The following is a 17,211-nucleotide window of genomic DNA, read 5'->3' as shown; positions in this document are numbered from 1 at the left end:
AGGAGAGGAAAGGAGAGGAGAGGAGAGGAGAGGAAAGGAGAGGAGAGGAGAGGAGAGGTAGAGGAGAGGAGAGGAGAGGAGAGGTGAGGAGGAGAGGAGAGGAGAGGAGAGGGCAGGAGAGGAGAGGAGAGGAGAGGAGAGGTGAGGAGGAGAGGAGAGGAGAGGAGAGGTGAGGAGGAGAGGAGAGGAGAGGAGAGGAGAGGAGAGGAGAGGGCAGGAGAGGAGAGGAGAGGAGAGGTAGAGGAGAGGAGAGGAGAGGAGAGGAGAGGAGAGGAGATTCTGGCAGAGAGAGAAGTCAGAGGAGAAGAAACATCTCCTCTCTCACAGCCTGGAGGTGAAGTTCTCGGGGAACACCCCTTTGAGTGCACTCTGTTTATTCTGGATCCAGTCTTCCTGCTTCATCCCCATCAGCCAGCCCTCGTCCTGAAACACACACAGCATGTGGATTAAGAGGAACCCAAAGCACACAGTTTTGGAATGTAGCTAAGGCCATGAGATTGACTGAGGTCTTTTGTACATCAAAGCTGCCTCACACTACAGAAACGGTCCTATGAGCCCGTTCTGGCTCAAACAAGGCTATTAAATGTAGTTAATTCTTCTATTGTTGGAATAATACAAACTAAAACAGGCATTTGATAACCTGTTGGGGCTAGGGGGCAGTATTTGCACGGCCGGATAAAAAAACTTCCCCGATTTAATCTGGTTACTACTCTTACCCAGAAATGAGAATATGCATATAATTAGTAGATTTGGATAGGAAACACTCTAAAGTTTCTAAAACTGTTTGAATTGTGTCTGTGAGTATAACAGAACTCATATGGCAGGCCAAAACCTGAGAAGATTCCATACAGGAAGTGCCCTGTCTGACAATTTGTTGTCCTTCAGTTGCATCTCTATCGAAAATACGTGACATTTTCTAAGGCTTCCATTGGCTCTCAGAAGGCGCCAGAATGTGTAATGGGGTGTCTGCTGTCTCTGGGCGAAGAACAGCAGGAGAATTTGTGAGTGGTCAGGCTGGGAACAGTGACACTGGAGATGCGCGTTCATGAGAATTCTCAATTTTTTTCTTTCAGCCTTTGAATGAATACAACGTCGCCCGGTTGGAATATTATCGCTATTTTACGAGAAAAATAGCATAACATTTTATTTTAAACAGCGTTTGACGCTTCGAAGTTTCGTGACATTTTTTGTCACGAAATGCGCTCGCGCGTCACCCTTCGGATAATGACCTGAACGCACGAACAAAACGGAGGAATTTGGATATAACTATGGATTATTTCGAACCAAAACAACATTTGTTGTTGAAGTAGAAGTCCTGGGAGTGCATTCTGACGAAGAACAGCAAAGGTAATCCAATTTTTCTAATAGTAATTCTGAGTTTGGTGAGGGCCAAACTTGGTGGGTGTCAAAATAGCTAGCCGTGATGGCCGGGCTATGTACTCAGAATATTGCAAAATGTGCTTTCACATAAAAGCTATTTTAAAATCTGACACCGCGATTGCATAAAGGAGTTCTGTATCTATAATTCTTAAAATAATTGTTATGTATTTTGTGAACGTTAATCATGAGTAATTTAGTAAATTCACCGGAAGTTTGCGGTGGGTATGCTAGTTCTGAACATCACATGCTAATGTAAAAAGCTGGTTTTTGATTTAAATATGAACTTGATTGAAAAAAACATGCATGTATTGTATAACATAATGTCCTAGGAGTGTCATCTGATGAAGATCAAAGGTTAGTGCTGCATTTAGCTGTGGTTTTGTTTTTTGTGACATATATGCTTGCTTTGAAAATGGCTGTGTGATTATTTTTGGCAGGGTACTCTCCTGACATAATCTAAGGTTTTGCTTTCGCTGTAAAGCCTTTTTGAAATCGGACAATGTGGTTAGATTAACGAGAGTCTTGTCTTTAAAATGGTGTAAAATAGTCATATGTTTGAGAAATTGAAGTTATGGCATTTTTGAGGTATTTGTATTTCGCGCCTCGCGATTCCACTGGCTGTTGACTAGGGTAGCCCAGAGAAGATAAAGCACAAACAGAATGTACCATCAGGCTATGACTAAGAACACTGACCTGTTCTTCTGGGTTGTCGAAGGCCACAACCAGCACTATGTCTCCAGCCTTCATCTCCAGCTCATCTGAGTCATTAGCGGCATAGTCATGCATGGTGGTCACCTGAACACGATGAAGAAAATAGTACTATTCAGTTTCATATTATTTCCTACTTGGAAATAATAGATACATATTACACGACGTAGAATTTATTCACATATCATCAGCAATTATTCACATATCATCATCATCCCCACTCACTTTGAAGAGGAATCCTGGAGGCATCTCTACGGCCTCTGAATCCCCGTTGGTTGCTGCTGCTGCCACAGCAGGAGTCTGTGACAAAAGAAGTGACAAAAATAAGTCAATCAGTCAACCAACCAACCAATCAACCAACCAACCAACCAACCAACCAACGTGCCACTTACCTCTTCTGGTACTGCGGCTGCAGGTGTAGGGGCTGCAGGTGTAGGGGCTGCAGGTGCCGTAAGTGTGTCAGCCTGTTGGAGATAGAGAGAAGACGAACTGTTACACATACAGCCCGTCATGATGTCACTAAAAAAATGCACCCCCAGTCTATAAACTATCCCCTGTTACAGCCAGGCAGTGTTTTCGGACTGAAAGACTACGATACATTTAATTTTGAAGGGATCTGGAGAAACAAGACCTTCTTTCTTTATTTATCCCTTTATTTATTCAGGAAGTCCCATTGCGGTCAGAATACCTATTTTTCAAAGGACACCTGGCACTGCCTACTACTACTACTTGGAAGAACCAGACAGAACCAGAGAGAACCAGACAGAACCAGAGAGAACCAGAGAGCTCCACCATCACGTGTCTACAACTACAGTATCCTCCATCCTGTCCTGCTAGACCACCAGACCAGTGTTGTAGCCGATGCATCCACCCAGCTCCAGATGCATCCTACTCTTTCCATCGTACCTGGGGCACCCCCTCCTCCTCATCATCCCAGCCAGCAGCCTCAGACTCGGCCACGGCAGCGGAAGCAGTGGCTGGGGCAACGGATGTAGCATCAGCATCACCGTCATCCCCCCAGGAGTCATCCACCCTCACAGGCAGAGAGCCATCGTCATCCCAGCCTGCCGCGGCGGCAGCTATACCGTCATCCCCCCAGCCGGCAGCACGCACCGGCAGGGTACCGTCATCATCCCAGCCCTGGGGCTCCTCTGGTGGAGCAGGAGTTTCCTCAGGCTAGGTAGGCGAAGGGTCGGGGTGGGGGCAATTAAATGGGCAGAATGGGGCATGTCCATTGGTATGAGGAACCCATTCGAAGCCATAGAGACCAGGTTTAGAGCCAGGGTTTCCATGGCAATGGGCATGGGCAAGGGAGTAGGGGAAGGGGGCAGGGGCGAGGGTTAAGAGGAGAAGGTATGGGGTAGGGGCAGTGAAATGGGGTATAATAGGCCATAGGAAGCCATAGTGACCAAGAACCGGGTCAGGCCAGGGTTTCCATGGCAATGAACCATTTATCGGGGATAATAGAAATGTAGGAAATTAATTCAAATTAATTTAATTAATTAATTAATTAATAAATTAAAAGATTAATGATTGAGACGTGGGGAATGTGGCGAAAAAGTTAAAAGACCAATTAATGAAAGATCAATTAGGTTTTCAATCGTTAGCTTTTCCAATTCAAAGAAGGCTGTTGTTATGGAGTTGACATGATGGCGCAGACTGGCACTCAGGCTACCAGGTAACATCGTGGAAGGTCAGAGGTACAATTCCCTTTATGTTCTGTGTTACTATTTTCCCCAACAAAAACACAGAGCTGTGGAGATAACAGTTTGGTTAGGGCACGAAAGCAAACCAGAAAACCCTGAAATAACTATTTTGTTATTCTGTTAGTATCATGCAGTCCTTAAATTCAGCTAGACAGTCCCATGACTGTTGGATTAGCTAGACAGGTCCCTGTTGGATTAGCTAGACAGTCCCTGTTGGATCAGCTAGACAGTCCCATGGCTGTTGGATTAGCTAGACAGTCCCTGTTGGATTAGCTAGACAGTCCCTGTTGGATCAGCTAGACAGTCCCATGACTGTTGGATTAGCTAGACAGTCCCTGTTGGATTAGCTAGACAGTCCCTGTTGGATCAGCTAGACAGTCCCATGACTGTTGGATTAGCTAGACAGTCCCTGTTGGATTAGCTAGACAGTCCCTGTTGGATCAGCTAGACAGTCCCATGGCTGTTGGATTAGCTAGACAGTCCCTGTTGGATCAGCTAGACAGTCCCTGTTGGATCAGCTAGACAGTCCCATGACTGTTGGATTAGCTAGACAGTCCCTGTTGGATCAGCTAGATAGTCCCATGGCTGTTGGATCAGCTAGACAGTCCCTGTTGGATCAGCTAGACAGTCCCGGTTGGATCAGCTAGACAGTCCCGGTTGGATCAGCTAGACAGTCCCTGTTGGATCAGCTAGATAGTCCCATGGCTGTTGGATTAGCTAGACAGTCCCATGGCTGTTGGATCAGCTAGACAGTCCCATGGCTGTTGGATCAGCTAGACAGTCCCATGGCTGTTGGATTAGCTAGACAGTCCCTGTTGGATCAGCTAGACAGTCCCATGGCTGTTGGATTAGCTAGACAGTCCCATGGCTGTTAGATTAGCGAGACAGTCACATGACTGTTGGATCAGCTAGACAGTCACATGACTGTTGGATCAGCTAGACAGTCCCATGGCTGTTGGATCAGCTAGACAGTCACATGACTGTTGGATCAGCTAGACAGTCACATGACTGTTGGATCAGCTAGACAGTCCCATGGCTGTTGGATCAGCTAGACAGTCCCTGTTGGATCAGCTAGACAGTCCCTGTTGGATTAGCTAGACAGTCCCTGTTGGATTAGCTAGACAGTCCCTGTTGGATCAGCTAGACAGTCACATGACTGTTGGATCAGCTAGACAGTCCCATGGCTGTTGGATCAGCTAGACAGTCCCTGTTGGATTAGCTAGACAGTCCCATGACTGTTGGATCAGCTAGACAGTCCCATGGCTGTTGGATCAGCTAGACAGTCCCTGTTGGATCAGCTAGACAGTCCCATGACTGTTGGATTAGCTAGACAGTCCCTGTTGGATCAGCTAGACAGTCCCTGTTGGATCAGCTAGCCAGTCCCATGACTGTTGGATTAGCTAGACAGTCCCTGTTGGATCAGCTAGACAGTCCCTGTTGGATCAGCTAGACAGTCCCTGTTGGATCAGCTAGACAGTCCCTGTTGGATCAGCTAGACAGTCCCATGACTGTTGGATTAGCTAGACAGTCCCTGTTGGATCAGCTAGACAGTCCCTGTTGGATCAGCTAGACAGTCCCATGGCTGTTGGATCAGCTAGACAGTCCCATGACTGTTGGATCAGCTAGACAGTCCCTGTTGGATCAGCTAGACAGTCCCTGTTGGATCAGCTAGACAGTCCCTGTTGGATCAGCTAGACAGTCCCTGTTGGATCAGCTAGTCAGTCCCTGTTGGATCAGCTAGACAGTCCCATGGCTGTTGGATCAGCTAGACAGCCCCATGGCTGTTGGACAAGCTAGACAGTCCCTGTTGGATTAGCTAGACAGTCCCTGTTGGATCAGCTAGACAGTCCCATGACTGTTGGATTAGCTAGACAGTCCCTGTTGGATCAGCTAGACAGCCCCTGTTGGAGGGAATTTATGGCCAATGTAGATTATGATGACTGTGCTTACCTCCCATGTGTCCCATGATACCGCCTTCAGCAGGAACAAAGAGAAAGAGAAAGAGAGAGAGAGAGAGAAGAGGTAGAGATGCTCAAACACAAAACAACTCAGACTGTGTCTGTTTAATTCAACCCATGCATTTCAAAGTCATACGTCTAAACAAACAGAAATTATGAAAACGCTAACGAGTCACAACTATACACACGGTGGTAATGAATATCTCGCCATGCAGACTGAGCTCAGCCAGGGTCTAACCATGTATCATACACGTATAGGAGCTGATACCAACTTGACATATTGCCTGCCTGACCATCTGCCTGAACGGGCCAACCCACCTGAGAGGCTGAGGACACGGCTGTGCCACCATGACTTGGTGCAGCCAGGGTGGACAGGTCCATGTCCAACAGGTTGGACCCTGCAGGGCTGTCAAACTGACATGGGAAGGATATGATACATACAGACAGTTAACAGGAGAACGAGGGCGGGATTAGCAAGAGTCACACTTTATGTGGATAGCAGAGTTGGGTTCAAGTCAAATTCAGAAACTAAACTGAAATTCCAATATTAATTTGTTTTAAATAACTTATCAGTAAGCTGAAAACGAGAAGCTATTTATTTATGTCAACCATGTTAGATTTTTGGGGGATTTTAAATTCATATCACGTCCTGAATTGACTGACTTCAATTCCAAATTGACCCCAACCTTGGTGGATAGTCGCCAATAGAAGACCTACAGTATCAACAAAATATCAACTGCAACTCTGTTGATGTGTAACAGCTTGCTTGGGTTCTGATAAGGGATAGGGTAGGGTTAGGGTAGAGTAAGGGTTAGGGTAAGGAGTCAGGCATGAAGTGATAAAGGAAAAGAGAACAGGTAACAGGCCGTACCTGTGTTGGGGACGTAACACTGATGTTAGGAGCAGCAGCAGCATCAAACAGGTTAATGATGTTTTCTGGTTTCATGTCCCGACAGGGGCTGGATTCAGGCCGCGGCGGCATCGCTGGTCTCAGCTGCACAGCGTAAGGACGGAGAGAAAGACAGGTAAAAAAATGCTCCACATGGAAACGTGCGCCTTTCTGTTGGATTTCTTATGAATTAATGGAATTCAAATTAAAATAGTTGTCAACATATAACATCACAGTAAGGTGTGGGACGTTCACTGTATTACAAGGAACAATAGCAGGTCTATTTCTCTCCAGCAGCTGGTATATTCTGTCCATCCACCATTCAGCTGTGGGAACATGGTAGCTCTCGACACCCGACAACAAAAAGAGTTGGCCACTAGCATCCGAGAGATTGTTCATGAGGAAATGACCTCTGCCTTCGACTTGCAATTAAAACCGATAAATCCATCTCTTGACCTGCTCACTTCTATAGTGGATACCTACTCAACTAAAATGGAAAGTTTGGAGACAGCAGCCGATGTGACAGAGGGGCGACTCCCTGACCTGGAAACAGAGCAATCTAAGCTAGAAGGTGGAAATCGATCTCCTAAAAAAATGAAAACAGAGTCACTCAAAAATCATTCACAGGACTTGAAACGGGAAACGCAACTTCCTTCATGAGCCATCTTTTCTATGAACTGTTCGGGCAGAGTAGCTGGGTCCCATGCCGATGATAAACATTGCGCAACACATGGCTCCTCTCCGCAACAGATTTTTTTATTTCACTTTTATTTAACCAGGTCGGCTAGTTGAGAACAAGTTCTCATTTACAACTGCGAGCTGGCTAAGATAAAGCAAAGCAGTGCGACACAAACAACAACACAGAGTTACACATGGAATAAACAAGCGTACAGTCGATAACACAATAGAAAAAAAAGAAAGTCTATATACAGTGTGTGTAAATGGCGTGAGGAGGTAAGGCAATAAATAGGCCATAGTTGCGAAGTAATTACGATTTAGCAGATTAACACTGGAGTGAAAGATAAGCAGATGATGATGTGCAAGTAGTGATACTGGTGTGCAAAAGAGCAGAAAAGTAAATAAAAACAATATGGGGATGAGGTAGGTAGATTGGGTGGGCTATTTACAGATGGACTATGTACAGCTGCAGCGATCGGTTAGCTGCTCAGATAGCTGATGTTTAAAGTTAGTGAGGGAAATGTAAGTCTCCAACTTCAGCGATTTTTGCAATTCGCTGGCAGCAGAGAACTGGAAGGAAAGGCGGCCAAAGGAGATGCTGGCTTTGGGGATAACCAGTGAGATATACCTGCTGGAGCGCGTGCTACGGATGGGTGTTGTTATCGTGACCAGTGAGCTGAGGTAAGGCGGCGCTTTACCTAGCATAGATTTATAGATGACCTGGAGCCAGTGGGTCTGGAGACGAATATGTAGCGAGGGCCAGCCGACTAGAGCATACAGGTTGCAGTGCTGGGTGGTATATGCGGCTTTGGTAACCAAACGAATGGCACTATGATAGACTGCATCCAGTTTGCTGAGTAGAGTATTGGAAACTATTTTGTAGATGACGTCACCGAAGTCGAGGATCGGTAGGATAGTCAGTTTTACTAGGGTAAGTTTGGCGGCATGAGTGAAGGAGGCTTTGTTGCGAAATATAAAGCCGATTCTAGATTTGATTTTGGATTGGAGATGTTTGATATGAGTCTGGAAGGAGAGTTTACAGTCTAGCCAGACACCTAGGTATTTGTAGTTGTCCACATATTCTAGGTCAGTACCGTCCAGAGTAGTGATGCTAGTCGGGCAAGCGGGTGCGGGCAGCGAACGGTTGAAAAGCATGCATTTGGATCTCGGTGTATGATTGTACAAATCCACAGTTTTGAAGTCAAATGGTAAATTGTTCACCTCACAGCGGAATCGGAAGCTCTGACCTACGAAGGAGATTAGCATCTACCCAGATCTGAATACCAAACTGCTAAAACAGATGGTGACCTACAATGAGGTGAGATCCAGCTACACAAGCTAAACCTTAGACTTGGCTTCATCCACCCGGCAAAACTAATCTTGACTTTCCAGAATACATTACACACGTTTTCCACTGCCAAGAAGGTTCAAGACTTCTTTGAAAAGCACATAAAGCTCAACACACGAGGGGTTGAGCCGACAGATCGAGGCTAACCTAGCCTAACAAGATCGAGGCTAACAAGATCGAGGCTAACCTAGGCTAACCAGATCTAGGCTAACCTAGGCTAACCAGATGTAGGCTAACCTACGCTAACTAGATCTAGGCTAACCTAGGCTAACCAGATGTAGGCTAACCTACGCTAACTAGATCTAGGCTAACCTAGGCTAACCAGATCTAGGCTAACCTAGGCTAACAAGATCGAGGCTAACCTAGGCTAACTAGATCTAGGCTAACCTAGGCTAACCAGATGTAGGCTAACCTAGGCTAACTAGATCTAGGCTAACCTAGGCTAACCAGATGTAGACTAACCTAGGCTAACCAGATCTAGGCTAACCTAGGCTAACCAGATCTATGCTAACCTAGGCTAACCTCAATTTGACTGTCTCTATATTCAGGTATGCTATCCCATATACCATCACACAGCCTATGGCTATGATGCTGCCCTCAGCATAAGACAATGATGAGGACACCCCATCAAATGGAACATTATTATTATTATTGCTGAACATTGGACTTTATTATTATATTGCTTATGTTCCAGGACATTTATTAATGTGTACACTCCAAATTAATATGATCCTACATTTTTTTGATTCTCTGAACATTGAATTCCATCTGGTGATTGGGACAGGCATGAATGCCTTTTTGGACATGCAGGACAAATCTAATAAGGACCAACTACCATACACACACACCAAATGCTCTCTAGTATATACTCTCTGATTACATCCTCATTGATGCCTGGCGAGCACATAATCCTAAAGAAAAAGAGTACAGTTTTCTACTCAAACAGGCATAAAACATTTTCACAAATTTCATACTTTTATCTAGACCTCTACTTTCTTTAAGAGGTCAAGAAAATAGAAATTTGACATATGAGCTTGTCTGACCACCACACTTACTACTGACAACTTCAAATTTCTGAACAAAATGGCATTTCAACGTTTCATTAGTACAAAATCCTACTTTCTGTGATCAATTTGAAATAGAAATAAATAAGTTCATAATGATCAATAAAAATTCTGATTTTTATGGGATGCTATCAAAGGTTTTATCAACAAACATTATCTTCAGACCAGGTAATTATTACTCTTTCCAAAGTCAAGACAGAACCTAATTTATTGATTTGACAGAGAGCAGAATTTGCCAATCCATCGAGTAAGACTCAACCATTACCTCCATGGTAATCGTCCCAGTCGTTTACTGGCCAACAAGCTACGCAGTAATGATCAATTAGCTAATATATCAACTATTGAATCTGAAACAGGGGAATTACTATCAGAACCCCAATTAACTTCTCTAGGGTAGGGGGCAGTATTTTGACGTCCGGATGAAAGGCGTGCCCGTAGTAAACTGCCTGCTAATCAGGCTCAGAAGGTAGGATATGCATATTATTAGTAGATTTGGATAGAAAACACTCTGAAGTTTCTAAAACTGTTTGAATGATGTCTGTGAGTATAACAGAACTCATATGGCAGGCAAAAACCTGAGAAAAATCCAACCAGGAAGTGTGGAAATCTGAGGTTTGTAGTTTTTCAAGTGATTGCCTATACAGTATTCAGTGACTTAGGGTTCATTTTGCACTTCCTAAGGCTTCCACTAGATGTCAACAGTCTTTAGAACGTTGTTTCATGCTTCTACTGTGAATAGGGAGAGGATAAGAGCTCCTGGAGTCAGATGACTGAGAGAATGACATGAGTTCAGTGGCGCGCTAACGTGAGAGTTAGCTGTGTTCCTTTTCTTTTTTGAAGACATTGGAATCGTCCGGTTGGAAAATTATGGAAGATTTATGTTAAAAACATCCTAAAGATTGATGCTATACACCGTTTGAAATATTACTACGAACGTAAATATAACTTTTTTAGACTTTTCGTCATGACATTTTGCATTCGCTTCCTGCATTTGGAGTAGTGGACTGGATGCGCTAACAAAAATGAGGTATTTGGACATAAATTATGGACTTTATCGAACAAAACAAACATTTATTGTGGACCTGGGATTCCTGGGAGTGCATTCTGATGAAGATCATCAAAGGTCAGTGAATATTTATAAATGTCAGTTTTGTCATTTCTGTTGACTCCAAAATGGCGGGTATCTGTATGGCTTGTTTTGATATCTGAGCGCTGTACTCAGATTATTGCAAAATTTGCTTTCGCCGTAAAGCTTTTTTGAAATCTGACACAATGATTGCATTAAGGAGAAGTGTATCTATAATTCTTTGAATAACTGTTGAATATTTTATCAACGTTTATGATGAGTATTTCTGTAAATTGATGTGCTCATTCACCGGAGGTTTTGGGAGGCAATACATTTCTGAACATTACACGCCAATGTAAAATGAGGTTTTTGGATATAAATATGAACTTTATCGAGCAAAACATACATGTATTGTGTAACATGAAGTCCTATGAGTGCCATCTGATGAAGATCATCAAAGGTTAGTGATTCATTTTAGCTGTATTTCTGTTTTTTGTGACACCTATCCTTGCTTGGAAAATGGCTGTGTGGTTTTTCTTGTCTCGGCGCTGTCCTAACATAATCTAATGTTATACTTTTGCCGTAAAGCCTTTTTGAAATCGGACAATATGGTTGGATTAACGAGAAGTGTATCTTTAAAATGGGATATAATAGTTGTATGTTTGAGAAATTAGAATTATGAGATTTTGTTGTTTTGAATTTGCCGCCCTGCTATTTCACTGTCTGTTGAATAGTGTGTCCCACAGGTTAATCAATCAAAGATTATCCTGCTTCTATAAAGAACTGTACACCTCTGACTGTAAATCCTAAAATAATTAATTCCATCAATGGGACAGTTGTAAATCATGCAGCGCAAAATGTCAAGATCGCAGATTTCAGAGAAACAACAAATGTCGGTACAAATAAGTGTCTTATATCGGCTGAAAGCTTAAATTCTTGTTTATATAACTGCACTGTCCAATTTACAGTAGCTATTACTGCAAAAAATGCCATGCTATTGTTTGAGGAGAGCTCCTAACAACAAAACACATTTTTCACCGCAATAGGTTTGATAAATTCACCTCTGAAGGTGAAATGTGTACTTACTTTCTGAAATCTTGCTCTGATTTATCATCCAAAGGGTCCCAGAGATAACATCAAGTGTTGTTTTGTTAGATAAAATCCTTTTTCATATCCTAAAAAGATCCATATAGCATGCACGATCGATATTGTATTTCCACTCGTTCAATTTGCAAAGAAAGGAATCTGTGTAAATCTCTCCCTAAACATTGTTTGAATGAGTCAAATCACGTCCGTATCTATTCCTCAGAGATCCTAGAAGGTAACAAGACTTCACTATTTCATTAGGGGTGTAGTATATCCTATAGGACACCATATTTGGTCAGAGAGCGACACCTTCATGGCGCGGGCAGCCATCACTTGAACAACTGCATCTTTGTCAAATTAGCACCAATTATGAAGTTATGAAAACTGGTGGTTTTGCAAATGTTGAACTTATTATAATATGGCTACTAATACTTGGAAAGCTAAATCAAAGTCCAAGTTTACAGATTTGACGATATTCTTGCATAAAAATGGAATATGAATGTGAATGTCTCCTTTACGATTTGCCCAAATGTACCTGGGGACTTCACACTAAAAGTGTTGTTGTTCACTCATTTTTGAAGTTATCCATCTGAAACTTTGCACATACACTGCTGCCATCTTGTGGACACTAGCGGAATTACAACCAGAGTGATGGCTATAACCATGACCTTTCTCTTGCATTTCAAAGATGGTGGTAGAAAAAGACCGGTTGGTTTTTCTTTGTATTTTCTTCTACCAGATCTATTGTGCTATATTCTCCTACATTCAATTCACATTTCCACAAACTTCAAAGTGTTTTCTTTCAAATGGTACTAAGAATATGCATGACTCCCCATACCTGATTCTCTACTCCAGCGTTGGTCTTTACAATATGCCAATCCCTCAGCCTTTGCAATATCTGCTCTGCTCCGTTCATAATCACTAAAAGCAGCAGACAAGGCGATCCAAATTCTCCTTTGCTATTCTTATTATCCATGGAACCCCTGGCCCAGGCAGTTTGTCAATCGAAGGAAATAACACTGATTTCCCTCAAATCTACTGATCACATCATCTCATTATATACAGAGGACATTTTACTATATCTAGACAATGTATCTCAATCACTCACAAACGCATTGAAGATCATAGATAAATTCAGTTTCATCTCAACGTCACTTAGTCACTTCACAAATTACTTCGACTAACCTGTACCCCTCCACATTGACTCGGTACAGGTACCCCTTGTATATAGCCTCGTTATTGTTATGTACATTTATTGTGTTAATTTTTGATTGATTCGATTTTTTTACTTTAGTTTATTTAGTAAATATTTTCTTAACTCTATTTCTAGAACTGCATTGGTGGTTAAGGGCTTGTACACAGATAATATTAAATTCTATATTGAGTGAATTCTATATTGAGTGAGTTGTTTCCATGTTAAGCTAAATTGAGTAAATTACAGTTTGTAGAGTTAAATATAAACACTGAATAGAGTAGAAATAACTCTGAAAATTGAACTCTGCAACAAGAGTAATTTTTACTCTATTTAGACTGGGACCAAATGTTATCTTTTGTAGAGTATAATTGTATTCAATTTGAGTCAAATTTACTCAGATACATTTACTGTGTAGGTAAGCATTTCAGGGTAAATTCTACCCCTGTTGTATTCTGTGCATGTGACATATACAATTTGTTTTGATTTGATTTGTATTTCTAAAATTAATCATAGCACATCAAACCTACTGCCTCTCAAGACCCCAATGGAGGACTCCATCTCTAGTTATGGAATCAATTTTTTTCCCATTTGAAATATTGGGAGTAGATATATTTACTACCTCAGATAAAACCATTGCCAGAAACTTTAACAGAATGCTCAAATGACCAAATGCTCAAATTAACAGAATGCTCAAATTAACTGAACACTCAAAATAAATTATTTATTCAAAAACCTTAACCTTCTAAATTTGACGTTTGGAGAAACGTGTATAAACGACTAATTCTGCAGTAGGACTGTGAGAGCTTGTTGTAAAGCGTTACCAACATTCTGAATGAGAGCATGTCAGTATCTCCCTTTCCCCTCTCCCTTAGAGTTGGTCACAGACTAGATGGAGCCAGTATTGCTCCCAGGAGATGTCTGCAGATGAGGTGGAAATCTGTTGTCTGTTCTTTCTTAATATAAAAAATGTGTGTGCTTGCCTTAAAATACATTGAAAAACTCCCCCCAAAACTTTCAGCAACAGCGTCTGTGTGCAGGGGTTAAAGAAAAAAAATAAATAACCATGATTGAAACTTAAGTCGATCGCAGTTCCATTGTCTGGGGCCAAGTTAACCTCCCCTTTCATCTAAGAAAGAGGATCAGAAGCAGTGCGTCTTGGCTGGGTCGTGTTTCGGAGGACTTCGACATTCGCCTCTCCCGAGTCCGTACTGGAGTTGCAGCGATGAGACAAGCCTGTAACTACCAATTGGATACAACGAAATTGGGGAGAAAAAGAGAATAAATAAATAAAGAGGATCATGTTGTTAAAGTGCGAATTTGACCAATTCCAGTCCCCTTGCTTGGGGGAACGGTTTGGTTCTGCTGACTTAAAAAAAAAAAAAAAATTATACTCCAAAATAAATGAAAAATAAAGTGACTCTGACACCATCTAAAATATAATTTCTACCTCCAGAAATGAGCCCATAAAAACATATTGGTAAAAATTATGTTAAAATGATTTTAACATATTGGACCATGTACTGTGTGGTCTATATTATTGGACCACCACTGTGTGGTCATATGGTTATTATTATTATTAGCAATAAGCATGATCACCTGTAGCCCAACTGATGAATCATAGTGGCTAGAACATGTATATAGGCTGAAGCATTGGGTTTGTCCATCTACCGAATTGGATACAACATTCTGATTGCTCTTACTATTAATAATTATTATTGGAGTATAAATATGAATATATAAATAATTACTAATTATTATTCACTCAAAAAAAGAAATAGATCAACTATTCTACTATGGAGTTGTCTGGTTTAGGATAATAACACCGTTACAAGACTAGGTATATAGATCAACTATTGTCTATAATAACACCATTACAGGACTAGGTAAATAGATCAACTATTGTCTATAATAACACCATTACAGGACTAGGTACATAGATCCACTATTGTCTATAATAACACCATTACAGGACTAGGTACATAGATCAACTATTGTCTATAATAACACCATTACAGGACTAGGTACATAGATCAACTATTGTCTATAATAACACCATTACAGGACTAGGTAAATTGATCAACTATTGTCTATAATAACACCCTAACAGGACTAGGTACATAGATCAACTATTGTCTATAATAACACCATTACAGGACTAGGTACATAGATCAACTATTGTCTATAATAACACCATTACAGGACTAGGTACATAGATCAACTATTGTCTATAATAACACTATTACAGGACTAGGTACATAGATCAACTATTGTCTATAATAACACCATTACAGGACTAGGTAAATTGATCAACTATTGTCTATAATAACACCATTACAGGACTAGGTACATAGATCAACTATTGTCTATAATAACACCATTACAGGACTAGGTAAATTGATCAACTATTGTCTATAATAACACCATTACAGGACTAGGTACATAGATCAACTATTGTCTATAATAACACCATTACAGGACTAGGTACATAGATCAACTATTGTCTATAAATAACACCATTACAGGACTAGGTACATAGATCAACTATTGTCTACAATAACACTATTACAGGGAAAGTTCCATCCTGAGTGATGAAGTAGAGTCTTTGAATTCCTTTACCAGCAGCTACAGTAGACTACACACCGCTGTCTGAGCTGAGCATTACAGACTATTACAGTAGACTACACACCGCTGTCTGAACTGAGCATTATAGACTATTACAGTAGACTACACACCACTGTCTGAGCTGAGCATTATAGACTATTACAGTAGACTACACACCACTGTCTGAGCTGAGCATTATAGACTATTACAGTAGACTACACACCGCTGTCTGAGCTGAGCATTATAGACTATTACAGTAGACTACACACCGCTGTCTGAGCTGAGCATTATAGACTATTACAGTAGACTACACACCGCTGTCTGAGCTGAGCATTATAGACTATTACAGTAGACTACACACCGCTGTCTGAGCTGAGCATTATAGACTATTACATTCCTTTCATCTGAACATCGGCATGTCAGCAACAATCGTTGTTGTTCAGTGCACAAAGTTTAATAGAGAAAATTAAATATTGGAGAATATATTTATTTGGTAATACATTTATTTAGGAATACATTTTTTTGGGAATATATTTCATAGAACAGACATGCTTCTCTATTAGGCAATGATATTCCTGCCCCTGTGTTTGTGTGTGTGTGTGTGTGTCTGTGAGTGTGTCTGTGTACTACAGTACCTTGGAGGGGGACTTAGGGATGGGTGGAGGTCCGCCTGGACTCAGAGTGTGATTGGCTGGATCTGCTCCTCTGGGGAGCTCACTAGAGGGGAGGGGGAAGAAAGTAGACAGAGACAGAGAGACAGAGAGACAGAGACAGAGAGAGAGACAGAGAGACAGGGAGACAGGGAGACAGAGAGACAGGGAGAGAGAGAGAGAGAGAGAGAGAGAGAGAGAGAGAGAGAGAGAGAGAGAGAGAGAGATAGAGAGAGAGAGAGAGAGAGACAGAGAGAGGGTAGGTGAGAGAGAGAGGACAATGGAGAGAGAGAGAGAGAGAGACAGACAGACAGACAGACAGACAGACAGACAGACAGACAGACAGACAGACAGACAGACAGACAGACAGACAGACAGACAGACAGACAGACAGACAGACAGACAGACAGGAATGAGAGAGAGCGAGAGAGGAACAATAATAGAGAGAGAGATGTAGAGAAGGGAAAGACAGGAGAGATATCTGATCCCATTGTACAGTACAGAACAGAACGTGCCCATTATGTCATAGCGAACAGTGAAGGCAGACTGACATTCTATACAACTGCAGATACTCTAAAGCATCTCCTCCACCAACCAGGCTCTGTCATAGCACTCTGTCAAAAGCAGTTGAGCCTCGGGACGAGGTTACCTCAGCCAGTTCCACTTATTTGACGTATTCTAGTACAAGCCAACCTGATTCAACTGTTCAACTAAAATCACCAAAGCCCTTCGTTAGTCGAATCATTTGTGCTAGTTCTGGAATACATCAAATGAGTGAAACAGGGGTAGCCTGAGTCTGTTTGTGCCATCATGCCAACCTCCTTGTCACTCATTGTCATGCCATGTTTGGAGTTGGCATGATGGCACAAACAAGATGTGGAA

The 17,211-nt window shown here is 41.9% G+C and overlaps 1 protein-coding gene across 5 annotated transcripts in view; it reads right to left on the bottom strand.

The window, feature by feature from the left end:
• Window positions 1-232: 232 nt before the first annotated feature.
• LOC115155442 (myc box-dependent-interacting protein 1) overlaps window positions 233-17,211 on the bottom strand; it is a 47,023-nt gene continuing 30,044 nt past the window's right edge. For 2 of the 5 annotated variants that reach the window (XM_029702059.1, XM_029702060.1), the window contains 9 exons: window positions 16,315-16,396; window positions 6,624-6,746; window positions 6,071-6,166; window positions 5,745-5,768; window positions 2,995-3,264; window positions 2,481-2,552; window positions 2,314-2,388; window positions 2,074-2,175; window positions 233-423 (listed from right to left, as the gene is read on the bottom strand). In XM_029702059.1, the coding sequence (XP_029557919.1) occupies window positions 322-423; window positions 2,074-2,175; window positions 2,314-2,388; window positions 2,481-2,552; window positions 2,995-3,264; window positions 5,745-5,768; window positions 6,071-6,166; window positions 6,624-6,746; window positions 16,315-16,396 (946 nt within the window). In that variant the 3' untranslated portion in view covers window positions 233-321. The remainder of the gene's footprint in view (window positions 424-2,073; window positions 2,176-2,313; window positions 2,389-2,480; window positions 2,553-2,994; window positions 3,265-5,744; window positions 5,769-6,070; window positions 6,167-6,623; window positions 6,747-16,314; window positions 16,397-17,211) is intronic. The other 3 variants (XM_029702061.1, XM_029702062.1, XM_029702063.1) reach the window with 3 other exon arrangements.

The sequence above is a fragment of the Salmo trutta genome, chromosome 20 (genome assembly GCF_901001165.1).
Source record: "Salmo trutta chromosome 20, fSalTru1.1, whole genome shotgun sequence".
Taxonomy (NCBI): Eukaryota; Metazoa; Chordata; class Actinopteri; order Salmoniformes; family Salmonidae; genus Salmo; species Salmo trutta.
Note: the sequence above shows the minus strand (reverse complement) of the source record. Positions and strands in the feature narration are given on the sequence as shown.